This window comes from Stenella coeruleoalba, assembly GCF_951394435.1.
Source record: "Stenella coeruleoalba genome assembly, chromosome: 2".
Taxonomy (NCBI): Eukaryota; Metazoa; Chordata; class Mammalia; order Artiodactyla; family Delphinidae; genus Stenella; species Stenella coeruleoalba.
The window spans coordinates 101,792,153-101,819,030 of NC_137147.1; the positions used below are offsets into that span (position 1 = coordinate 101,792,153).

The 26,878-nt window shown below is 53.9% G+C and overlaps 1 protein-coding gene across 1 annotated transcript in view; it reads left to right on the plus strand.

Moving 5' to 3' along the window:
• Window positions 1–26,878, plus strand: part of ADARB2 (adenosine deaminase RNA specific B2 (inactive)) — a gene marked incomplete at its 3' end in the record, with an annotated part of 507,602 nt that overhangs the window by 395,224 nt on the left and 85,500 nt on the right. Inside the window, exons 6-7 of the mRNA XM_079912623.1 lie at window positions 7,223–7,309; window positions 15,792–16,669. Coding sequence (XP_079768749.1) covers window positions 7,223–7,309; window positions 15,792–16,669 — 965 coding nt within the window. The remainder of the gene's footprint in view (window positions 1–7,222; window positions 7,310–15,791; window positions 16,670–26,878) is intronic.

Below are 26,878 nucleotides of genomic sequence, written 5' to 3' on the forward strand. Positions count from 1 at the left end.
AGCCCAGATGGAAGTTGACCATCTCATAACCGAGTCTGAGCCCATCCAGGGAGATGGAAGGGGAAACATCTCTGTTTAATTGGCCAAAGTCGAGGTGTGTCCACCAGATATTTTAACTGGCCCCCGTGTCCCCTCAGCAACAGTTTCCAGATGTCGGGTCTCCCGGGGGCAAGTGCGGGGTGATGCTGGGCACCGTGTCTGGGCCTCAGACCCATCTTGGATGAGAGTTTTCTCTCCCCCTCTTTCTTCTTCCCTCCCTCCCTTTCTCTCTCTCCCTCTCCCCCACTCTCCCCTCTCCCACCATCCCTCCCACTCACCCCTCACAATCCAGAAGGTTTATGTTTGCTGCCCTCCAGCCCCCTGGGGGCCCCTGTTCAGAATCAAGACTCCAGGCCCATGGTGGTGAGGATGCACCCAGACAGAGCTGCAAAGGTAGCCCCTCTGCCAGCCTGGCCTTCCCCTCCCCTGACTTGGGTCATCCCAGACTCACCTTTCAGTGGAAGTACACTTAGCTCTGGAGCCAGGCCTCCTGTGCGCAGTAAGGGGTGGGCGGTATTATTAGCTATCAGGTCACCTCCTGCAAGATGCCCGCCCCCCCACCGACCTCCCGGGTGCCCCTGGACAGGCCAAGTCCCTGAGCACCCTTCCTTCCTAGCATTAGAGTGTGAAATTATTGGTTAGGGGTACAACTAATTTGCATTCGATGAAGATTTGTTGAGTGAATATATTAGTGGGCTCAGGCTGCCATGACAAAGGACCACAGACACAGGTTTAAACAACAGACATTTATTTCTCATAGTTCTGGAGGCTGGCAGTCTGAGATCCAGGTGTGGGCAGGGCTGGTTCCTCTGAGGCCTCTCCCCTGGGTGTGGACGCCGCCTTCTCCCCGTGTCCTCATGTGGTGGTCCCTCCACGAGTGTCTGGGTCCTCACCTCTTCTTTGAAGTCACATGGGATTACGATCTACCCTGAAGACATCATTTAATCTTAATCGCCTCTTTAAAGACCCCATCTCCAAATGCAGTCACATTCTGAGGTCCTGGGGGTCAGGACTTAACGTGAATTTTGGGGGAGGACACAGTTCAGCCCATACAAAGAACGAGGAACAGACACAGGCTGGCTGCCTGTTTCAAGACCAAAAGCATGAGTTTTATGCACCTGGGAGTTTCCAGAAGAGCCTCACTCCTTGTGAGAAGCAGACCCTCTTGTGTTACAGAACTCGGGGCAGACCCAGAGTTTTTCTTCGCCTGAATCCCCTTGTTCATAGATGGCAGCTTGAAAATGGCCTCTGAAAATACACATTCCTGAAAATCTGCGAGAAAATATCTTTGCCTTTCCTCCAAAACATTATTCCTTTCTCCTACCTGCATGGAGGTTAATTATTTTCTTACTTCCCGAGGTCACCCACCTGTTCAGGCTGATTTGCGTTTGTGTTTGGATAGAAGCGGCATCCGTTCAAGACATACCTGTGTTGGGGGAGAAGATACAGTCAGGGAGGAAAGTGGGTCAAGTCTGAGGGGGGCCATCTGTCAGAGTGCGTTTTGGCAAAAGGAAAACATAAGAAGGGAACGTGTAAAGGAGGCTGTGGTTTGTAGCCCAAAGGTACTGACCGCGCTCGGCGGCTTCCAACTGTCACCTTCTTTCTGTTTCGCAGCTGAGCTGGGCTGGACGGGGCAGCGCCTGGCCCACAGACGCAGAGGACACAAGCACAAAAGCTCACTCCAAACGGTTGAAATAGGGCAGAACCCAAGTGCGTGATTGATCTAATTTTTAAAAAATAACCTATGAACTATTTAGTGCTTTGCAGTAGAAGATCAAATCCTTAGGTATTTTAGCAATTACGGTTTTTATTAAAATTTCCAGCAAACATGTTATTTCCCATGGACGGATTTTCTAGGTAACTGACATGGGCTCGTGCCGCAAGACATTTTTTAAATTTTCATCTTACTTGGTAAAAACTGTTTCATAAATTGTTGATAAACACAACAGTCTGTGAAAGCAAACACGGCTTTCACAAAAGCAGGCTCCAAAACATCAACATTTTCCAGCTCCTCGTGGGTAAACTGAGTCTCCTCAGCTGCGGGGCATGTGGCGGGTCCTGATGCTTGCAACCTTCCGTGGCCCGCATCCCGCTCACGTGGGTTCTTGCTCCCTCTGTTTCCATATGTACGGCTGTCTGGACGTGAGTCCAAGGACCGCTCCAAAGAGCCTTATCTTTGAGAGTCTTCTTAAAGCCTTTTAAATACATTGGAGCTTCCAAATCTATAAAGTAAGCAAAAAAGAAAAAAGATAAACCCACGTCCCGATAAGGGGGCCTGACTGCACCTACAGTTTACCTTTAGTCCCAGCCGTTCAAGGGTGTGTGTTGATATCTCTCTATGGTTTTAGTTTGCATTTCCTTAACGTGTACCACCGTTGAGTGCTTGGAGATGTGTTTATTGGCTATGTGAATATTTTCCTTTGTCCAGTTTCTGTTCAAGTATTTTGCCCATATTTTTAATTTGAATTTGTTGTCCTTTCTTATTACGTTATAAGAGTTCTTCTTTTATTCTGGATAAAAATCAGTTGTCCTGATTGTAAATATATTATCCCAATCTGTGGCTTGCTTTTAGTTTGCTTAACAGTGTATTTCATTGAGCTGAAATTTTTAATTTTGATGAAAATTATATTTTCTTTTATGATTGGTGCTTTCTATGTCTAAGAAATCTGCCAACACGGAGACCATGAAAGTAATCTCCTATATTTTCTTCTAGGAGTTTCATAGTATTAGGTTTTATGATCCATTTAGTGAACATTTTCATTATGATACAAGATAGAGCTCAGAATTCACTTTTTTCAAGATGGTGTACAGGTTTTCAGCACTGTTTGTTAAAAAGACTTTCTTTCACCTCAGTGTATGACTTTGAGATCTTTGTTGAAAATCGGTTGATCACACAGGTGTGATTCCATTTCTGAACCCTCCATATTGTTCCATTTTTCTATCTTTATGTCATTACCAAATTGTGTTTGTTCTTCATTATCAATATTGTCAACCAATGGGATCTCCTCCGTTTCCAGGAAACGGCTTCTGCCCCTGAAAATGCTTCTCCATGTGCTCCAGAAATATCTGAAATCACATCAACTTGGGCCAGAGCCACTTATTTTGCAGTGAGCAATGAGGTTTATAACACAAATGCCCTGGATCATTCCAAGTAATTCATTAAAAACACCGTTAATATGATGGATGGTGACCAGAACTCCCCTAGAAACAACCCCTGATTGGAGGCCACCCCAGGTGCTCTCCTCACAGGAGCCAGTCCAGGTCAGTGCACCTCACTCAGGCCAACATCCAGCTGGTTCACAGGGCCCCTGGGCCCGAGCTGAGAGCCACAGACACAGCTGTGCAGCAGGGAGCACCCAGCCCTTCCAGCCGCTTTCCCTGGAGGAAGACCCTCTCCTTCTTCTGACTCTCCAGTGAGAGGCTGGGAGTCCTGTTAACCAGCTGCTTTCAGCGGACCCAAACCAGAGCTGCGAGAAAGAAAAGCAGGGCCTCTATTTTCCATCAGTAAGTAACCAGCATGAAACCAGGTTTTCAAAGGTGACCGTGAGGAACACAAAGACCAGAACCAGTTGGCTACTGGGGCTCTACTCACCTGAAGCCAGTAGAAGTAGATACGAAACTGACAGGCACATGTCAAGGAAACAACTACCGAAAAAGTCATCGACAGCAAATAATTTCTTTTAGAATTTTTCTAAATAGAAAATGTAATTCCTCACCCTTTTTCCTAATGACCTTGTAAAGGCTCGGTCTGGGGGAATTCCCTGGCGGTCCAGTGGTTAGGACTCTGCACTTTCGCTGCCAAGGGTGCAGGTTTGATCCCCAGTCGGGGAACGAAGATCCCGCAAGCCGTGCGCTACGGCCAAAAATTTATAAATAAATAAATAAAGACTCGGTCTGTCCTTTCTTAAGAACAATCGTTTCTCAGTCAGAGGATATGTGCCTTCAGGGTTAAACATTTCTCTTTCATGAAGTATCGTGGCAGGAGATGGTAGCTGGAGCTTCAGGTGGGCTGACTCAGCAGCTTTGATGCTTCCTGCCTGGTTTGTCTGCTGGGTTTAAGCCGGCCCGTGAAATCCAAAATCCACCGAGGAGTGGATGGGGCAAGAAGGGATAGGGTTCACAGAAAAACCACAGGATGTCCAGTCAAATTTGAATTCTTTTTTATTTTTTAAATTGTAGTAAAACTTGCATAACATAAAATGTACCATATTCACCTTTTTAAGCATGTAGTTCAGTGACATCAAGTACATTTGTATTGTTGTGTAACCATCACCACATCTGTGTCCAGAGCTTTCTTATTTCCTCAAACTGAAACTCTGTCTTCACTAGACAGCTCTCCCCCTCTCCACCCCACAGCCCCTGGGAACCACCATCCTCCTTTCTGTGTCTATAATTTCTACTTCTCTAGGGACCTCATCTACGTGGGTCATACAGCATTTGTCTTTTTGTGCCGGCTTATTGAGTTTAGTATAATGTCTTCAAGGTTCATCCGTGTTGTAGCCTGTGTCAGAATTCCCTTCTGGGAATTTTTAAGGACAAATAATATTCCCTTGTGTGTACAGACCACATTCTTTATCCATCCATCCATCCTTCCATCCGTGGACACTTGGGTTGCTTCCACATTTGGCTATGGAGAATCATGCTACTGTGAATGTGGGTGTACAAAGAACTCTTTGAGTCTCTATTTTCAGTTCTTTTTGGGTCTATACCCAGAGCAGAGTTGCGGGTTTCACAGTGGTTGAACCATTTTACATTCCCACCAACAGTGCACAAGGGTTCCAATTTCCCCACATTCTCACCAACACTTGTTACTTTCTAGGTTTTTTTTTTGATAGCAGCCATCCTAATGTGTGTGAGATGGTGTCTCACTATAGTTTTGATTTGCATTTCCCTAATGATGAATGACGTTGAATATCTTTTCATGCGCTAATGGCCATTTGTATATCTTCTTTGTAGAAATGCTTATTCAAGTCCTTTGCCTTAAATTTGAATTTCAGATGAACAATGAATAATTTTTTTAGTGTATGTATGTCCCACATGATATTAGAGATGTATAGACACAAAAAAGTATCTGTTGTGTATTCACAACTCAATCTTAACCAGGTGTCTTGAATTTTTATTTGACAAATCTGGCCACCCTAGAAGTCGAGAACTCTGATGGATGGAAAACAATATTTAAGTATTTCACAGTTCGGCTAAGGTGAGCTCTGAATTGTTTTAGTGTGTTTTTGTGGGTGTCTGGCTGGTAGCCCTGCTTTATTAGAAGATTGTAATTTCATTTTGAGAGGCTCGAGACTAAATCATTTGAGCTTCACACTCTTTCTGGGACATTATTGGGCTCCCTTAATGAAATTATAACTCAAGCAAGAGATTTCATTCTCGTGTAGTAAATTAGCTCGGCCATGAGTGTTTGGGGAACTGGGCCTTCCCTGGGCTTGTTCTTCGTGTTCGGCAGAGTGAAGAGGTAGCAGGCCTTCTGTACTTGAGTTATTTATTGTTCTCCGAGTGAACATTGTATTGTTGCTCGTCCCTAACGGAAACAACAGCTGTTAACAGGCTCCTGAATGAATTTCAATGTGAACTCCCGTGGCCTCTGGAAAGCTCAGCTAAAGAGAAAACAGGCTCAGAATTGAAAGAAAAAGAGTAAGTTTCAGGCCTGAGTCTGGACACCTGGAGGCTGACTGCATAATAAGCAGCCGGTTGACGTTTCCAGGAGAGATCACACTCAGATGAGCCCCAAACCGGAGCTCCTTTCCTACGACAGGAGCAGACAAAGGCAGCATGGTGCACGGAGCATGTTAAAGTGTCCCTGACGAGGGACCCTGGACAACCCGGCCAAGGGCAGGGCAAGGGCAACCCCATGGCGACCCTGTGACACACTGGATGAGCAACAGGGATTCTGCCTTCTGCGGTTTTCTAAACATAGTCAAGGTTCACATGGAAAGTCACAAAGCTGCGGCCTCGAGGGGACAGAGCCGTGAGGGGCAGGGGTCTGAGCACAGCAGCTCTGGGGGTGTCGGGGCTGAGTTCTCCTGTGGACTCACTTCTGGTTGGGGTTAAGGTTAGGCTTAGGGATTAGGGATTAGGGTTGGGTTAGGGGTTTGGGTTAGGGGTTAGGGTTAGGGTTGGGTTAGGGGTTTGGGTTAGGGTTAGGGTTAGGGCTAGGGGTTAGGGGTTAGGGTTAGGGTTGGGTTAGGGGTTTGGGTTAGGGTTAGGGTTAGGGGTTAGGGGTTAGGGTTAGGGTTGGGTTAGGGGTTAGGGGTTAGGGTTAGGATTGGGTTAGGGGTTAGGGGTTAGGGGTTAGGGTTAGGGGTTAGGGTTAGGGGTTAGGGTTAGGGTTAGGGGTTAGGGTTAGAGTTAGGGCTCTGATATAAGGAGCTTTCCTCTGGTCCCTTCAGTAGTCATTCTTTCATTTCTCCCAGTTGGGCTTCAACCCACCTGTCCTTCGTCTTTGTTCAGAGGGAAATAGCTGAGCCCTTTGGTCCCAAGCGCCACCCCCTCTCGGGTCCGAGTTCCCCTCTGCGCTGTGCTCAGGAGGTCTGCAGCCGGGACCACCCCCGGGGCTGCAGGCAGGGGGTCCCTGGGCTCCTCTCCCACTTCAGTTACCGCCCCCACTTCAGGGGAACCTCTAGGGCCCCTGACCGTTCCCTCCTCCTGTTCAGTCTACTTTTGCTCAAACAAACAGTAGCTATATTTTACAGGTTCCATAAGTCCTTTTTTTTTCATGCCCTCAAGCCCACAAACAGGTTCTCCACTACTGGGGAGAAATAGTCTTGGCTCTGTTTGCAGGACTCTCGTTTCATTGAGGCATTTCTTCACTGGCCTTAGCTCCTCTCTGCGAAACGTCCTTTGTCTGCAGACCCTGCCCACCCAGCTCCCTGCAGGCTCAGGCTAGGGGGCTGCCCTGCAGATGGTGACTTCGTTTTGAGGGACATGGAGATGCCAAAAATAAGAAAAGAAGAAAGATGGAAATCATAAAGTTTAAAATTGAATGGAGAGGGGAATTTGATAAAATGCTGTCAGAAATTCAATAAAAGACTGAACCAGAATGAAGTGGCTAAAACCAAAAATGACCTTTCAACCTCCCATGTCCAAACTCTCAGTAATAAGAACATATGACAGCACTGAGTTTTTCTGGAACTCGATGTCAAAAGTGCATTTCCTGTCCTTCTTTTCTTTCCAGACAAAGTGAGCACGCTGTCCGCCTTCATCGCTTCCTTCAAGCACGTGAGCCCCGGGGCCGCACACACGGAGGATGAGGACAACCTCAGTAAGCAGAGCCCCTCCCCCGAGAGCCAGGGTCCCAGCCCCACGTGCAGAGGGGGGACCCCAAAGGCTGAGACCCTTGGGGTGCTGGGGGGCACCACCTGGGCTTCCCAGAGCAGGAGGACCTGCTCCCACCCCCCTGGGATCCCTTCCCCGCCTGGAATCCCGTTCCCCCCTCCCCAGGATCCCATCCCCCCCCAGGATCCCATCCCCACCTGGAATCCCATCCCCCCCACACCGAGATCTTATCCCCCCTGGAATCCCATCCCCTCCTGGGATCCCATTCCCCCTGGAATCCTGTCCCTACCCGGGATCCTTTCCCCACCTGGAATCCCAATCCCCCCGTGGAATCTCATCCCCCCCGCCCATGGAATCCCATCCCCTCCTGGGATCCCATCCTCCCTGGAATCCCGTTCCCCACCCCCAGGATCCCATCCCCACCTGGATGGTAGGAAATATTAGCAGTGACTGTGTGATTGAGAACTCTAGGTTCTGGAGTTCTCAAGAAAAAAATCTAGTTCTCTGGGACCATCCCTTCTCTCTTTCCTTTATTTTTTCCCCTCCAAACCAAAAAGGGGAAAAAAAGAAAAGAAAAATGAACACAGCCTGTTTGAACAGTTTGTACAATTATTTAACAAGGAAAGAGCTGGACGGGTGCCTGCAGTCGAAACAATGTTTGGCTCATGAAACCGGAGAGACAACAAAGCCGTGTGGGGTGGGGACTGAAAAGCCGGTTGGGGATGGATCTGCTGGGAGTGTGGAGGAGACCCCAGAGCAGAAAGAGCATGTGTGCCGGTGAGGGAAAGTCCAGGCGTGTCTGTCGGGTGGTGCACCCCCTCTTGCTTGTAGAAGGAAAACATGGGGGATGAAACAGTCCAAATGACAGGAACACCGCTTGCATTTCAGAATTACCTGACAGGTGGTTACCTTTGCAGCTGGAGTCAGGCCTGTGCTTGTGGGGAGCGAGAGACTAGCTGCCGGTCACTGGGTTTTGGTGGGGCCAGGAAGCCACGGCAGGAGGGACTGGCCCTGGAACGTTGTCCACTCAGCCTCAGATTTTAAGAAACACGACAAGCTCTCATGAATATCCCCTTCCCACAAAACACAGTCACCAACAAGATGGGAAGCTGAGGCTGTTACCCTGACTGTTCCACAAAAGCAGAGTCACAGAACTGAGCAACCTCAGTGACCCTGTGGTTTGAGCCCTTGTTTCCTAGATGGAGGCGAGTGTGGAGGGTGTGGACAGGGTGCCCGTGGGTCAGAGCACGGCCTCCCCACTGCCCACAGGCCCGACCTCGCAGGTCCCATGAAGCTCCAACGGCTGGTTCTGTTCTCTCCTGACCAAAATTGGAAAGTTTCTAGGACTTCGTTAACTTAGTTAACTTACCGGTAATTACTTCAGTAACGTGGAACACACATGCACACCTTGTCTTACCACCCTTCCATTTACTGTGCTTCACGGATGCTTCTTACAAATTGAAGGTCTGGGGCCACCCCACATCAAGCAAGTCTATCGGTACATAGTTTTGTCAGAAGTAATGCCACTGCACACTTAATAGACTGCAGTCGAGTGTAAACATAACGTTTATGCACTGGGAAACCGGAAATCCATGTCATTCGCTTTATTGCAGTGGCCTGGAACTGAACCCACCATATCTCTGAGGTGTGCCGCATGTACACACCCACACACACACACACACACACACACACACATTTACTTATACATATAAAAATACACACGTGCCCCCAAGCTGACCTGGATGTGTGGACAAAGCTATTTGATAAGCACGTGGAATAGATGCCTTGAGGAAGAAGATCTTACTCTGTTTCATCCCCTTTCCTGCTCGAGCTGCTGGGACCCTGGCTGAGTCTAGTCTCCCCGTAGGAGCCCTCTCTCCCCATCCAAGGGCAGGGGAGCCTGATGGCTGCAACACCGAGCTCCAGCTCCACAGCCTTGGGCAGTGAATCCATCCCTCGGGGCATCAGTGCCCGTGTGAGGGGCAGGGAGGGTGGCCTGGTGATAGAGTTGAGGATGGAAAGTAGGAGGAGGATGCACGAGGCTGTTTTAGGCAAAGACCTGGAGAAACAGGAAACGTGGATCAGGTTGGCTGACGCTAGTAATTAAGGCACTTCCCCTAACTCAGCTCGCAGCTGAGAGGTAGACACTTAGCGATGAGAATGAGTTTTAATTGTTTATTACATGTTAAAGTGCCTTTGAAATGCTTGGAAAACCTTATTTTCTATCAGCGGATTAGTCATCCCCCTTTGTAATATGTGCTGTTATTGAAGACCCTGTTTTCATACGTTGTTCAAAGGTAAACCTCCAAATGAATGCACTTGTCGTAATACCTCTCACGAGCGTTGCCAGTGCAGTGCTATTAACGTGCGTCCAGACGCCGCGGACGTCGGGGAAGGGGTGTGTGTGTGGTGTGTGCATGTGCGGTGTGTATACACATCAGGGAGGAAGGGAGGTGACAGAAGCCAGGGTGATTCCTCCTGGAAGTCTCCTGTTTTATCTTCAGACCCTGAGGGTGGGCGCCTGTGTTTGGTTGAAGTGAAGGCCCTGCCCCTCCCTGTGAGGCCTCACCTCTCAGGACCACCGGGTTCACCCCCTGCAGCCTCACGTCCTCGGTCCGCATTCATCTCTGCGTGGCGCTGGAGCCTGAGCCCCGGTGTGAGGGGTGGAGCTAGGTCGGGGTCGGGCCGTCAGAGGCTCAGCCTGCAAGAGGATGGTGCCTGTGAGTCTGTGCGCAGACCAGCCATCCTCAGGGTGGGTTTCGGCTGAGTCTACGGGAAGATGCAGGTTTTTCATTCTTCTTGTCCAGGAGGGCAACTCTGAATGCGATCTTCCTTGAACGCGGAAAAGGAGCCAGTCACTGCCCCAGCCCATAGCCCATCCCCTCCGTGCCCACCACTGACTCAAGGGCGTGATTGACTGGGTCACATGAGGAGGGGCCGAGAAGCCCACTCCCTGTCAGGCCCACAGAACAGCACTGGGGCCTGGAGGGAGGGAGGGAGACCCGCCTGCCCCACTGGCCTGGTCCTTCCAGGACGCGTGGGGCCCACCTGGGAGAGAGGCGTCTCCTGTCTGCTGCCGAGCCTGACCCAGGAGCTGTCAGGGTCAGGTCTGCGCCCGACCACAAGGCCAGGACCAGGAGTCCCGAAGCCCGCGTGGCCGCAGCTCCCACAGCCATCCCCTGAGCACCACCTCGGACCCTCCTTCCTGCGCCAGTGGAGACTCCAGGCCCTGGGCTCGATCCCGCCAGCCAGGCCCATCCGATCTGGACGTGGCGGATCCGATGGCCGGTTCTCTGTATCTCCTACCTACAGACGTGGTGCCGGGAAGTCTGGCAGCGTGATGACCAGACAAATGCTGGCCCTGAGGGGGCGTCGAGGAAGGAGACGCAGCTGGTGACACACAGGCACCTGCACTCACCCGGGGCCTGGCCACCTGGAGGCGACAGCCGAGGACTGGCCCCTGCGTGGCCCGTCCATGTCCAAGCAATGGCAGCGGGAAGCCCACCTTGACTTGGAAGAATGTCTCTCACCTGGAAAGTGAAAGCCCAGCCACTACCAGACCAACATAAAAGTCTGCTCTTTCCCCACAAAATGCGCTTCTTGCACGCGTTGGACCTTTGACTGTAGCACTGCCTGTGCTGACGCTTTCTGTCGAGCAGGGTGGGTGCTCCCGGGAATCAGGAGAGGGTCGCTGTGACAGAAGCAGAGGGAAATAATTCCGTTTCACCTTTTCCTCCCGTGTCTCTGACTCGGACGCTCCCCTCTGTGCCTGGCGGTCTTCACTTTGCCAGCGATGGTTCTACTACTGCTGCGGGTGGTGTTTAGCTCATGTCGTTTGAGGTTATTTGCCTCTTTTCTTCCTGATTTCCGCAACGGAAGGACACGTGTGACTGTCTGGAAATCTGAGGCTGCCCACACGGACCTTCGACACGTGTGGTCATGGATGTCTTGTCGGGTTCGGCGAGGGCAGGAGAGTTCCCAGGGTCAAGGCCGCAACCACCCGCGGGGACACACGACACGTGGCCTCCGAGGCTGCCTTGAGGGAAGGCACGTGGCGTCCAAGTCAGACGTTTTCTGGGGGGACTGTGGTGTGAGCCCCAGGTGGGGCACAGTGGGCCCCAGACCCCTCACACCTCCTGCTCCCCCCCTGCAAGGCTGAGGGCCCTGCCCTGTGCTTGTACAGAGAGACAGATGGACAGAGACAGACAGAAATAGAGGGGCCGGGGTGCGGCAGGGGGGGGCAGGTGAGCCATTAAGGGGACTTCAATCCACTGCTGACTTTTAATATGTGCTTCCCCAGGCCGACACTTCACACACGATGGGGGGTAGGTTTCCTGCAGAGCTACTCCCGGCTCTGACGTGTATGAGCCCCTGAGCTACGACTGGCGAAAATAACAGTTATTTGGGGACTGAATTCCAGAGTGGGATTAAAGGACCCACTAATTCTTATACCCTCGTATGAACTGTCCACTGGAACTGCCTCCAGTGTACAACACACACATTCTCAGAATCAGATTGCTTTTATCACACAGTAAACATTCTCTGACCAACTCCTGCACCCAGAACCCTGGGAACACCCCAGCAGCTGGGCCGCCACTCTTCCCTAGGACTTAAAAAGGCGACGGCAGCTGTTCCCTCTTCAGTGGTCACGATCAGTCACTGTAACGCAAAGCACTCGATCTGGAGCCTGCAACGTTCACAGATGGCACTGAAAGTTTTTGTTCATTGTCTCCACTCATCCTGGAAAAGTCCCGTGTGGCCGGTTGTTCGTGCACCGCTCAGCCGCCAGCACCCGGAGTCCTGCCCACACTTTTCCCTCCCGCCTCTAGGGATGGACCACCTGGTGCAAACGCCTTCTGGAGTCGGCGGGGCCTCCGCAGGTGACAGGACAAAACCCACCCCTGGAGAGCTGGGGAAAAGCGTCCCCTGCAAGAACGGGCTCCCGACGATGTGGGATCAGCGTGACCTTTGCCCACGTGTGCATGAGAAGGGCCATCTGTCGTGCTGGCTGCCGTGGGAGGCTAGGTGTCCACTTCCCTTTTGCATGTCCTGTGCAGACACCAGATCGGCCCAGGGTGCCCCCGGCGTGCCCAGATAAAGGGTTAAGGTCGGCCACCTGCCCCAGGGGGGCCCAGGGAGCAGCCAGGCCAGGAGGGCAGGCGGAGACTAGGCCCTGCCCTGTCCCCACCTCAGGGAGAGCCCGGCATTCGGCCACGGGCTGAGGAGCAGAGCCCTGGGCTGGGGAGATGCGTGGGTCCTGCAATGCCCAGACCTGAGCAAGCAGGTGGGGGGCAGCTTCCCCAGTCTTCCGGGAGCGAAACTTCTCAGCCTCTAGACTGTCCACCTCTGGGTTATTCTCTCTGACGCCGGGTGTGTGAAACCTCTCAACTCAATGGAGGAGAAAATGAGAATCATTTCCTGGGTCGGGGAGGGGGCTGCCGAAGAAGGAAACGTGAACTTGTGGGATCAGAGCTACAGTTCTGTAAGAGGATCGCATGGACCTGGCAGGGACCTGGCAAAGGGGCTGGCAAACCTCAGCCGCACCAGACCAGCAAGGCAGGGTCCCCCCGTCGCCACCCCTCCTCGGCCCGAGACTGCCTCACGAGAGCCCGTGTGTCTCCAGCCCTTCTTTCTGGGGGTCCTGGAAGCCCAACTCATGAAATAAGCAGGGAAGTTGGACCTTGACAAGATGCAGCTTAGAAGTGTCTGCCTCCCTTTTTCCCGCTCTTTTCAAAAGTGCAGTTGACTCTCCTCAGTGTCAGGGGTTTTGCTAAGTCCTTTACGGGTGTCCTCTAGCTCAACCTCATAATAAGCCCTAAGGCACGTGCTACCAAAACCCACATTTATCATCTTAAGAAAATGGAGTTCAGGCAGGTGGAGGGACTGCCCAAGGTCATACACACCAAGGTCGGGGGAGACTGTGACCTCTCACCTGCTTGACCCCAGAGCCGTGGAGTGACCACCGCCCACCCTGCAGCTTCCCTGACCTCATGCAAACTCAGGAGGCCAGTTAAATGGAGCATCTGGGCCATGTTGGGGGAGCAGAGCCCCTAATCTGCTCGTTTGCAAAAACCAGCATGTGATATCACCCCCAGAGAGCATATCAGGATGGAGCCCAGAAGTCTGCACTCCCATCAGCTTTCATTAATTACTGATCATTGAGGAAGGGGTCTTCACCCGCGCTCAGATCTCCGTGGCTCACTTTAAGGATAGCAGTCCTAGGATGTCGAAGAGAAGAGTGCGGAAGCAGTTTCAGTGCAAGTGGAGGGGAACCTGGGTCTGCCGGGCTGCTCCTCCAAGATAAACCTTCCCCTCAGAAGGCTCAGAGGGCATCTGACATGCCAGCCACTTTAGTCACACTCACAGCCACGCTCAAGCCCCACATCGTGGGAAATCAGTGAGAAATTAGAGAGCTCCCAGTGAGTTTCTGGGCAATCTGCTGTGGGCTTCTTGGATTGGGTTATTTTTTTTTCCACCTTTACCTTCGGTTTGGGAAACTGCGTGGTTATTCCCATCTACCACTCCTTGGCCAGAAATACCCCAAATGGCAGAACTCCTTGCTGTGTGTGCACCCAATATGCACAATGACCACAAAAAGAGGCTGAGACTCAGTGTTGATGCTTGGAAGGTAATTATTTCTACTGAAATAGACTGTACACAAATGTTGCCCACCTCTAACTTATAAAACGCTCAGGTTCACCCCTTTGAACAAAACGACGTCTGCAAACCAACTGTTGTACAGAAGCAAACTGCTGGAGGAATGCCGATAGCCCACCTCGCAACTCAGAGCAGCTGAGGTTGCAGCAAACAGAGCTCTGAAGTCGGAGCCTGACGCCTTCTGTGGGGCACACCTGCTGGGGACGACGTGGTTGAGGAGGGCTGGCCCCGAGCTGGAGCCAGGACGCCTCTCTAGGGCGCCGGTCTTCAGCCTGCGCTGCGTGCCTGTGAGATGGTCCTTCTCTCGTGGTGACCACCCAGCAGCTGCACCGTCGGGACCAGGTCACTGACCCAGCGCGTCTTCCTGTTCCGGCTCTCGGGTTGGGGTGAGGGAGACACGCCCAAAGTCTGCCTACGCGCTGTGGGCTGGCAGTAAAACCCCCTCGGGTTTCCACTTGCTGAATGAGTTCCTACGGAGAAATCTGCGGGCATCAGGGTCCTGCGTGGCCCCAAGCCTGGCCGCTTCCTCCCGCGTCCGTCCACGCTGTCAGCAGAGTTCCCCTCGGCATCCTCCTCTCCCCAGCTCCTAGTCTGTGAAACGGACAAGAAAGTGACCGAGTTGCCGTAAAATCGTCTTCCCAGCCACAGCAGACGTGCCTGGATGCAGTCACACCTCCCCCATTAACCGACGGTGTGTCCCTGGACAGCTGTTTCACCGCGTGGGGCCTCAGTTTCCTCTCCTAGAAAACAGGGCCATAACCCACCCCGGAGTGCATTTTAGGAGTGAGGGGCCAGAGTGAAGGTGTGAGTGAGGTCAGGGAAGGGTAACCCACCGCCCAGCCCTGTCATCCTCAGAGCCTCTCGGGAAACCCAAGGGTCGGGCGTTCCAGAAGCACGTCGACCAGGGCAGCGGGACGCACGTCTGTGGCCATGTGGGGACCCATGGCTGAGGTTCCCCAAATGGAACAGCTGTGTCGGAGGAGGGTGGTCCAAGAGGGCCAGACCAGAAAACTAAATTGTCATTACCCGCCTTCCTCACATCCAGTTAGCAAATGATGACTTTGCTAAATTTGCTTCATACCTTTTTGTGCAAAAGACAGAAAACCTCACAGATACAAACGAAGCCACCCTCTGAGCCTCTGTTCCTCCCTGTGTCCCAAGGGAGTTGGGACGTGTCTGAGCTTTACCACCTGTGTGGAGGCATGAATGCTGTGTAACCTCTGTGTTCTTGTAACTTATTAACCATAGCCTCTGTGTATGATTTTACAAGTTGCTTTTATCATCTAACATTATATTTTAGAGCTTCATCTACGTAGAGGCATCTAGATCTAGTTCACTAAGCCTAAGTGTCACCCAGCGTCCAGGGTGTGAGCACACGATTCCCTCGCGTTCCACCCCGAGGGCAAGGCCTCCCTGACCTCCGCGTCGTCCAAACCCGATGGAGAGAGAGGCCACGTGTTCCCTTGATTTAGGGGGTCTGGGGGCCTGTGCAGGGACCCGGCAGCACTCAGAGAGCAGCTGGGAATGGCCCTGAGTGGGAACACACTCCCCGCCTGCATCCACCCCACTCGGTCCACTCCGGGCACCTCACGAGGCAGGGTCCCCTCCTCTGGGCCCTAACCCCCACCTGCAGGGGTGTGGTCAGTTCTGCGGGCCTGTGATCCAAGGTGCTGCCCATGTGGTCTCCCCATGGCCTCCAGAGGGTGCCAGGCCGACTGGTGTCCGGAGGCTGAGTGTTGCAGGGGGTCACCTGCAACGACGCCCTCGGTCGGGCCACAGCCACGGGTCACGCTGTCTGTTCTCACCTCCAGGTACCAGCAGCGCCGATGTGAAGGAAAACCGCAACGTGAGCAACCTGGAGGCCAGGCTGCCACCCTCCGGGGACAGGGCCCGAGGGGGCGCACCCAGCCTGAAGAGGAAGCGGCCACTGGAGGAGGGCAACGGCGGCCACCTGTGCCAGCTGCGGCTCCTCTGGAGGAGGCTCTCGTGGTCTGTGGCACCCAAGAACGCGCTGGTGCAGCTGCACGAGCTGCGGCCGGGCCTGCAGTTCCGCACGGTGTCGCAGACCGGCCCGGTGCACGCGCCCGTCTTCGCCGTGGCCGTGGATGTGAACGGGCTCACCTTCGAGGGCACCGGGCCCACCAAGAAGAAGGCCAAGATGCGGGCGGCCGAGCTGGCCCTCCGGTCCTTCGTGCAGCTCCCCAACGCCTGCCAGGCCCACCCGGCCCCAGGCGGCACAGCCCCGGACTTCACCTCCGACCAGGCCGACTTCCCCGACTCCCTGTTCCAGCGGTTCGAGCCCACAGCCCCCAGCGAGGGCTTCCCGGGCCGCCGCCCTGCCGCCCCCGACCGCCTGTCCACGGCCTGCCGGCGGGGCCGGCTACTGGGCCGCCCACTGGACCTGGACCTGGACTTGGGGGGCCCCGCGGCTCCAGGCGCGAGGAACCCAGTGGTGCTGCTGAACGAGCTGCGCTCGGGCCTGCGCTACGTGTGCCTCTCGGAGCCCGAGAAGAGGCGTGCCCAGAGCTTCGTCATGGCCGTGAGCGTGGACGGGAGGACGTTCGAAGGCTCAGGACGCAGCAAGAAGCTGGCCAAGGGCCAGGCAGCCCAGGCCGCCCTGCAGGCCCTCTTCGACATCCAGCTGCCCGGCCGCGTCCCCAGCAGGAGTAAAAGTCACCTCCTGCCTCAGGTGAGAGCTCTCCGGTAGCTGCCAGCGGGCGGCGTCCTCGGGGTGCGGGGGTGCCCGGGAGCGGGGACGGGGCAGCAGGAGGACCCCCTGCTCTCTCCCAGACAAGCCAGGTGCTGCCTCTCCCGCTGCGGCGTCGGAGCCGTGTGCCGACTCTGGGGAGAGAGAGCCTGGAAGCGTGTGAATGGAAAAACTGTTGGTCCCGACTTAGCAGAGGGAAGGGAGAGCTGGGCAGCTGGTCACCTTGGTGATGGTGACACTGGCTGTGCAGGGGGCAGTGGGGGCAGCAGGGGTTTGGGGTGGCAGGGTTCCTGACCCCAGAGAGGACTGAGGGGCAGGAAGGCCCCTCAGTGACTATCTGCGGCTGGGCCGAGGAAGCCTGCCGTGGGAACGCGAGCTCGGTGCTGGTTTGGGCTGAGTTTCTGGCTCCGGAGGCTGGAGGACGCTGCCTGAGCCGCGGGCCAGGCGGAGGGAGGAGCTCCGGGCTGGGCCTTGCCTCATGCCACCTCCAGGCCTCGTCACACCAGAGAACACGCGTGCTTCTCACAGAGCTCACCTCCCTCACTCAGGAAGTATTTCGTGCACCATCCTTGTGTCGGGAAGTGTTCTTGTACCACTTTGCAAGCTCTTCCTTCCTATTCTTGTAACTGCTTATTTATGCAAATTATCTTTTTTCTTACCATTTTGAGAACTACTTGTGGGCATCTCTAATGTATTAGCTACAGGAAGTTATTCTCTTTCACTTTTGGCATCAGTGAAGGAGAGAAAGGTTTTACAGTTAAAGGCCTTTAGCCCAGCTCAGGATCCACAGTCAGAACTCAGCACTGTAAGTCATTGCTCAGATCAGGGCACCTTTACCTCACAGCACCTCGGGCAGAATCCACTATTTGCCTCAGGAGTTCACGTGTCCACTAGAGAAGGCAGGGCACCACCTAGATTGAGGCAACTGGAGGGGTTCTGGACAGTGAACCAAACAAATGCACTAGGACAGAACCCTATGTTGAATCACGACCAGGAGCAAGCATCCACCCGTCCATCCATCCATCCATCCTTCCATCCATCCATCTGTCCATCCATCTGTCCATCCATCCATCCGTCCACCCCTCCATCCACCCATCCGTCCATCCACCCATCCGTCCATCCATCCACCCATCCGTCCATCCACCCATCCATCCACCCATCCGTCCATCCATCCGTCCATCCATCCGTCCACCCATACATCCATCCAACAAACATTTATTTGACTCTGGCAGGTGCAGAGCACAAACAGGCACAGCAGACCAGTTGGTCTGGTCCCCACAGCTTGGCCGCGTGAAGGTTCCGTTGAACAGGGAACCCCATGAGGGGGGCAGCTGTTTCTCCTGCTACCTCTGCCCCCAAATCATTCATTTATTTTCAAATATTTACTGCACCATCCAGGAGCGGGTTGGAGGGGGGTAGCCCATAACCTCCATGCGTCTTGCCTTTCGACCCACCCTCAGATAATACACAATCCAGGTAAAAGCGGGCGTGTGGCGTTGACATGAGTCCCTGCCAGAAACACTGCAGCCCTGCTGTCCCTTCCTTACTCCTCCTCTTTTCTTCTCCTCCTCCTTCCTGCCTGGCGTCTCCACCCACCAACCACCGTCGGTAGCTCAAACCCACCAACAGCTCCCAAGGAAGCCCCTTTGCCCCCCGCGGCCTGGATGACCCCAGGCTGCCCTTGGCCCGTGTCCTCCCGCCACCGTCCCTGGAAGGCCCCCCTCCCCACGGGCTGTGGGCACCCCCTCCTCCTCTGCCCGATGCTGTTTAGCAAGAAGTGTCCTTCCTCCAGCTCCCACTGCCCCCCCTACCCCAACCCCCATGAGTTGAATGATGTCAGTGAGTTCCGGCCGTGATGCCTTTTCCTTTCATGTTGTCAACCCTGAGCTCTCATGATGCAGGAACCAGGCGGCACCACTACTTTGTAACAGTCATTTGACCCCAGAATGCAGCACATCAGTTAAAGCCACAGCCACTGAATTATTTTTCCCTGACAGTCCGCTAACACCCAGACTGGATGATGGAGAGAGCGGAGCAGCGGGAAGGCCGCAGCCCGTCCATCACACCCGCCCCGTCCTGGAGGCTCATTACCTGCTCCCCTCGCCCCTGCAGCAGGGCGGTGGGGCACACATGCCGGGCGCTCAGGACCAGGCGCCCTCTGTGGCTTTATTAAATTCGAATCCCACCTCGGACATGGTCTGGGTTCAGGGACTGAGCTTCAAAAGAAAGATTCCAGGCGTCCCTGTAAACGCTGCTCTGCTTTCCTCCTCTGCCCCGCGCCATCCGCACCGCGTGCTTCCTGCTCACGCAGGTCCTGGTGGCCAGAGGCACGACCTCTGTTACCTGTCTAACTGCACCATCAGCACCTGTGCCAGGAGACAAGCCAGGCCCCCCAGCCCTGGCAGGGCCCCCAGAACCGCCGTCCACACCCCCAGGAAGGGCAGCTCCCACCACTGAGCTGTGAGGGACCCTGCCCAAGTCCGGGTGGGGTGGGGGGAGAGGCGGGGGGTGGCAGCAGCGGTCACCGCTGGAGCGACACAGCTTCTGGACCTCGGGTCTCAAGCTCAGTATTTAATGCTCTCTGCCCGAAGTCTGGGTTCTGCCCCACAGGGCGGGCTTGGTGTGCAGGACACACCAGGGGTCTGCTTCTAAGGCTCGCTCGCCAGCTTCTGCCGCTGCAGAAGCAAATGAAGAGCTGGCGCCTCTGCTCAGGGCTTTGAACCAAAGGCTCAGTCTCCTCTGAGTGAGGTGTCAGAACCGTCCCTGGGGGAGCTCCCCTGTTTAAGTGACGAAAAATGAACAAAAAACTTCTAAGGTGTCGGTCGTGTGGGGAGCGTGTGTAAAACACCACTCTGGGCCCGGCTGCCGGAAATCCAGGACCAGGCCCCTGCCGTGCTGATCCCCACGCAGGTGGGTCAGGACCTGCTCTGTCGGGGGCCCTGGGCTGTTCGGCCTCAGCCGCAGAGCAGGTCACGGCAGGGCCAGCTTGGTGGGTCGGACGCTCACCCCGTTGTGAGGACAGCTCTGAACAACATAGCCCCCCAGACGTCCCTCGGGTCAGACCCCCAAGGACCACCACCCTCAGCGCCCGGACATCACCTTCTGTGGACAAGTGAGGTGTCTGCTCGGCCAGGTTGAGGTAAAGTTTCAGCCTCCATTCTAAAACAGTTCTGAAGAATAACATTCTCGATAAAGATTAAAATCACAGGCTTCGATTTCTGCGGTATCAGATTTCCACCATTTCCTCAACCTGGGGGTTTTCTCAGAACCAGGCTGATTCGTTCCTTCAATTTCATGAGCTCTGACTTCAGGTCTCTTTGCCAGAGTGATGAGAACACGACTTTATTAAATTCTCTAACGGCGCAGGCCCAAGCGAATGGGCGCTCTGCAAACACCAGCTGACATGGTGAAAGAAGAGCCCAGGGGTTGGTGGGAGAGCCAGCCCTCAGATTTCCTTTAGGTTCACGGGAAACTTGGAAGCAATAACGAGACCGTGTCAGAATATAAATGCTCATTACCTGGAACATCCTTGTTATAAAAAAAAACAAAAGTAAAGTCACAAAATCTAGATCTCTGTGGTCTTCACTTCCCACCCCTAGAAAAGAGTTAATAACAGCGTTAAATTCAACCAGAAAGGCTTATCTCTCAGCATTTTGGCTCCGTGGAAACAGAAGAGCTCCCACGTGATGAGAGAAGAAAGAAAGTGACTAAAAATTTCGGTGATGCAGGAAGGGGGAGAGGTGGTGACAGGTCGCCCCTTGTTTGAAAACTACCAGGTTTATTATCTTGTTCCTGAGTCTCTCTTCACCCGCAGTGATTCCCTTTGTTTGTTTGTTTTGTTTTGTTTTTAATTTCCATGTCAGGCTGCAGTGGAACTAACAGTGTCTCAAAGATTTTGTCAAAACAACTGAAGCACTTTCTCCCTGAGAGTAAGAGGGGGATGCCTTTAAAACTAACCATGAAGCCTGCTTGCTTCTCAAGCCCTTTGCAGGTCCTTCTAGGGAGCGGACGCCCCAGGCCTGTCCTGGCCATTTGTCAGGCACTCGGCACACTTAACCCGCACCTACTCTGTTCCCTGGTGGTACAGCTCTCACTGCTGGGAGGGGGGAACCATGGGGACATATAACATAATGGAAATGAACAGTGCTTTCAGAGTTCAGCATTTTATAGCAAACTTGGATCAGAGCTCCCGTACGCAGTCCATTTCATGGAATCTTCCCCCAGAATTAGCTTCAGAATTAGACCAGGGGCCTGACTGTCACCTCGTACTCAACAGCTGCACTTTGGGACACAAACAGACCTGCTGTCCTTCTCCCAAAAGCCAGCGTGACCCCCGCCGCCCCGGACACTTCACAGGTTGTTTTTGTAATTTCACAGTCCTGCCAGTCTGTCTCCTTCAACAGAGGCAGCACCTTAACTGCTGTAACACAGAACTGTTAATATTGATGCCACAAATTAGCGTTGGAGCTGTCCCCAGATTTTAAATGGGCTTGGATTACAAACAGTGTGGAAATCACACCTACTTGGCTTTGAGACGGTTTAACACTGTCCGAGATGTTCTACCTAAGGACACCCTGAAATTGCAGCAGATGCCTGCAGGGTCCCCCTCACGAGCCCGGGGGCCTCACTCTCCCAGACGCTTGGGTCGGCTCAGCCCCGGCCGCATGTCCAGCCCTGGCAATTCCAGAATGACCTCCGAAGGACAGCTGCAGCTTTACAGGTTCTACAAGCAGAAGGGGACAGTCCTGGGTCCTAATTATTTTCCTGAAAAAGGCTGATTTCTTTCTGCCTCAGCAAGGCGTTCCTCATGGCCACACTGTCTTGGGTGTTTACCTTCTGTTTCCCTGGGGGGTTGGGATTAGGACGGGACCCCACCACATCCTGAGACCCACCAGCACAGCAGACCCCGACTTAGAGCGACTCTGGCCACAAAGACCCCAAGCTGAGGAGCTGGGCTCCTGTGCTTCTCTAGACAGAGCAACACACCTGGTCTCTGGGGACCTCCCCTGAGCCCTGCAGGCTTTGGCAGAAGGTGCCGGGGGCCTGGGGGTGGGGTGGTGTACAGAACCCACCTACCTTCCCTGTCCTCCCCCTTTTCCACCTGGATGTGCACCCTCACCACCATGTTGCCCCAAAAGCCCGGGCGTCAGGGAATCGAATGTGTCTCTTCCCTTGGAAATCACTGGACAGGTGATCTGAACACCAGGCTAATTTTGGTGACTCTGGTTATAAAGAACAGGTGGAAATCCATGCAGGCAGCGTGGAGAGGTTGTGGTTGGTGAGAGCCAGGGTGGAGGGTGGCCACTTGCCTGTGAGGATTTCTGCTGAATTTGTGGGGAAACACAGAAACTGTAATATTCATGTTTTACTTTCAATGTGCACGAAGTTGAAATGTAGCAATTCAGGATTTTTATAAAAGTATATCTCTGTCTTAGTCCAGTCAGGCTGTTGTAACAGAATCCCACAGACTGGGTGGTTAATAAACATCAGACATTGATTCCTCATGGTTCTGGAGGCTGGACATCCAAGATCAAAGTGACCACAGATTCTGTGTCTGGTGAGAGCCTGCTTCCTGGTTCACAGACGCGTCTTCTCGCTGTGTCCTCACCTGGAGGAAGGGGCGGGGGCTCTCTGGAGTCTCCATCATAAGGTCACTAATCCCATATAGGGGCCCTCCTGGCTCAGATAAGTACCTGGGGCAGACGCTGGCAGGGCCTGTGTAAGCTGACCCGGCCTGGACCCCAGTGCCCAGGGTGCAGTAGGTCCAGGGGAAGTTGTTACTTCCCACCAGCAGGCCCTGGGGTGTCCCACCCCTGCAGCAAGGCTCGGGACTCCAGCTCCAGGTCTAACTCTCTCATGCCGGGGTGCCCAGGTGCCCAGGTCCCGGCAGCCTGTCCACCTCCCTGTAACTGTTCTGCTCGGCCATGGCCACTCTGCCCCCTGCCCAAGGCGAGCCCCTGATTATCCAGGCAGCCTTCTTCCTTTCAGCACCTCAGCTCCGTCTGTGTTGTGTGGCCACACACACCCTCTTGTGGTCCACGAGGAGGGAAAAGCAGCCTTTTACAGAAGGAAGACACCCACCCGCCCGTCCAGCCAGCCCTGACCTTCCGCACGTCGTCTCCTCGGTAGAGGCACTGACGGCCAAATGGGAGAGATGGGTCTCCTCACGGCTGCCACACACGGAGGAGTTTCCAAAAATCCCTCTGCAGCGAGGGTGTGGAAGGCACTGTAGATGCTAGCAATACACTTACGCACTGACACAATGTCCACACAATATAATTTATACGATACAATGTGTATCGTGTGTGTACAATATATACACAGTACAATTTATATGATACAGTTTATACAATGTACACACAATGTCTACACAATATAATATATAGGAGGTAATTTATACAATATACACACAATGTCTGCACAATGTAATTTATATGATGAAACTTATAAAATGTACACACAATGTCTACATAACATAATTTATGTAATACAATTTGTACAGTGTGTACACAATGTATACACAACTTATACAATTTGTACAATGTACACTCAATGTCTACGTAATATAATTTATACGTTACAATTCACACAGTGTGCACACAATGTCTACACAGTCTAATTTATATGATACAATTTGTACAATGTACACTCAACGTATACGACTCACACTTATAAACGTGCACTTAAACAGGATGGATATAATGTACCGTATACATTTATACAGTGGCCCCCACCATCTGAATTCCTACTAAAAGAAGTTTGGTACAATTTAAGTTAGAAGAGTTAAATACGTATTTAAGCCTGTATGTTCCCGATACTGTGTTTGGCGTCTTAGTTAACATGACTGTTGATCGATCAAGCAGAGGCCGTAAGCCAAGCTTCCCCAGTTACCTCATTATTCTGCAGCCACGACTGACGCTGGTGGTGCCGGCGATGATCCATGGGGACACTAGGAGCTGGTATTTATCAGACGTTTACTGTGTCATGTGTTGTTTTACACGCTTTACGTATAATAGCACATCCGGGCCTCACAGAAACCTGGCAGGCGGCACCACTCACGTTCCCTGTACAGACAAGGATGCCGAGGGGCAGGAAAGCGCAGCCCTTCGGAGCCGGGAAGACGGTCCCAAGGGGGGCAGAGACCCTCCCTCAGACCCCAGGCTGCCCTCCCCCTAGGCCCTGGCACTTTTACAGGTTGGTCGAGGAAACGGGGCAGCACGTGGCCCCCGGTGATGGGAGCGACACAGGGGACACAGTGTGGGCAGGAAGCAGGAGGAAGCAGGCGACCTGGAGGGCTGGCAGAGGACAGGGGGCTCCTGGGGCAAGGGCCACCCGCACCGAGGTGGCAGGGCGGCGGGGAGCTCACCGGCTTCCTCTCGGGAAGACCACCTTTGTCAGTGCAGAGGCTGCCCTTGGCCGTGTAGACAACAGGATTTGTCGGGATGGCCAGGTCCCCTCTTCCTTGGGGACACACTGTTACAGTGAAAAGGAGAGACAGCAGAAAAGAGATGACAACTTGGAGAAAGAGGCAGAGGAGGTGAAGAGGAACGTCCCGAGGGGAAATCACCTCCAGTCCAAGGAGCCGTGGGGGGTGGGGGGAGACCCAGGAAGAAGGAGGGCAGGTTCCCCGTGGCCGCTTGCCTCTGCGCCTGCCCGACGGACGGACGTGCCAGGGGTGGGGGGTGGGAGGGAGCCCTGCAGACCCCGTCTCCACACAGACCCAGCTCCGTCGCCCAGCTGTGCCAGGCGGCTGTGCTGTGCTCGCCCTGTAGGGCCTCTGGGGCCGGTCTCACTGGTCCCCAGGACTCACACGGGGTGGCTGTTTGTGCTGAGGGCCCTCAGGTCGCGGGATGTCGAGGCTCCATGGGTGCCGAGTGTAGACCCACCACGCGGCTACCCTGACAAGGTTGACACTGGCCTGGAGCGCAGAGTGGGTCTGAAAGTTGCCCTTCAGGACCTGCATCCCCGCGGTTGCCGCCTCATAGCTGTAACACCCGCTTCTTCCCAGGTAGGTTTAGGTTGTGCAGCACAGTGATTCAGTTAGACACACACACATATGCATATACTTTGTTTTCAGATGATTTTCCATTGTAGGTTATTACAAGATATTGAATATCGGTCCCTGTGCTGTGCTGTAGGACCCTGTTACACTCGGCTGTGTTTTTAAGGCAAATGCAGCAGCTTCCCCAATTCTCTCTGGGCTGCGTTGGGACCTGTGTTTGAAACATCACCATCCTTCGTGACACAGGAGGCAGAGAGATCCTCTCCGTTTGGAGAGAGATGCACTCACGTCCCCAGACCTCATCGCCTCCCCCCTCCGTCTCATCACCCCTCATCCCCGCATGTTTGAGCCCAAATGGTGCAAGAAAAGAGAAACAATCATTTGCAGCAATAGCTCAACAATTAAACATTTTTAAAATGTGTTTTCTACATTAATGCCTTCTGGGGAATTATGAGTTCACTCAAGCCCTCAAAATTATAAGCCTACAGGACAAAAGTTACAAACACCAAGCAGGAGAAACTTCTCTTTAATACAGGGCTGTTTCCCCAAGGTCGTGATTACAGCAAATCAGTGATAAAAGTCATCTTCTGCCAGCGGCGTCAGTCTCTCCGCATCTTAACCATGTTTCATTTGTGACCATTTCAGGAAAAGGACTCTGGGTCGCCTGGTCTTGGGTAGAGGTTTTATTCAGTTACCTAAATGGAGAAATCGGAGAGAACGTGCCTCCGTAAAGCGCACGAGTTGGCCTGCAGCATCCGTGGAATGTCATTTTGGGTTCACAACAGGGTCGTGAAGTGAACAGGCAGGCGGAGGCAGAGGCGCTCGGCAGCGTGGCCTTCCTGCCAGCACAGAGTTCGCCCCAGGCGTCTAGACAGGAAGACGACAGGAAGGCAAGCCCACCCGGATCTCAGCAAAGGCCCTTTCTTCCTGCCAGCTCTTGGTCAGGTGTCCAATGGCCTAGCCACTCCAGGCCGTGGGATCCAGGTCCCAGAGCCAGGAACAGCCCCGGGGCCAGGAAGCAGGTGCCCGTGGAGGACTCGCGACAGCAGCAGCTGGGCTGTGAGGACGGTGTGATGGGGCTGTAAGCAGAGCCAGTCGGGGTGGATGGGTTCTGATGGAACTCGGGGCCGGGGGGTGGAGCCTCTGCAGTGGGGTGAAACGTCAGGAGGACAGTAGGGGGCAGCTGTGTCGCAGTCAAGGAGCCTGAGTTTGCCGTGATTGCGGCTGGAAGGGAGCCAACAGCGGGCCTGGGTGGTTCCTGAAATACAAGCTGTTTGTAGGCTGCCCCCTAGCCTCCCCACCTGCAGGGCCCATGCCAAGGCGTGATGTGTGTGGGGAGTGGCCAGAAATGACGAGTTTGGCTTTAGGCAAAATTTGAGATACACGTGGGACAAGCACGTGGGGCTTCCCGCTGCCACCAGAGCCAGGTCGGGATCAGCGGCCTTGAATTTAAGTTCAGCTCCCACCTTTCCAGCTGGGTGCCCTTGGGCAGCTCACTCAAGCCTCTGGTTTCCGGTCTGCAACGTGGGTGGCTTCCCCAGCGGAAGGAGCTGCCTTGAGCTCACCCCGGCGTTGAGGGTATGAAATTGTGAGACTCAGGTGACCTGGCATCCGTGAAAGTTCAGTTCATCTTGCTATGACCTTGGGTCTGGGGTGAAGAGGGGCCTCCCCCCAGCTGTGGTCAACGTCCACCTGCATCTTCCCAGGCACGGCGGGGAGCGGACAAGCTGTGCACCTTCTCGGTGCCACAGAACCCGCCGTCTGTTTGCTCTCTTACACTGGAAAGGATGAGGGGGAAGCTGGGAACATAGGGGCTGGGTGGAGAGGGCGACAGGCGGCCCTCTGTCTGGGTCCCGACGTGTCACTCACCAGCATGACCGAGGGCCAGTGTCCGAGCCCCCGTTTCCTCTCGGGAAGCAGGGCTGGTGGCCTTGACTGCACGGGTGATTTGGAGGTGCACAGAACACACTCGGAGTCTCCTGACCTCCATTCTCTGCCACGTCCCTGGGAAGAAGGCCCATGAAAGTCCTAAAGACCCGTCCACTGGCCTTTCTCCTCTGGAGGTGGAGGTGCACAGAACACCCCACTGCGGCCTCCCTCCGACACTGGCTGACCAAGTCCAGAGGCGTTCATCTGACCCCCACGGTCACCCTGGACCCAAGGGTCACTTATGATCGAGGGTGAATGTA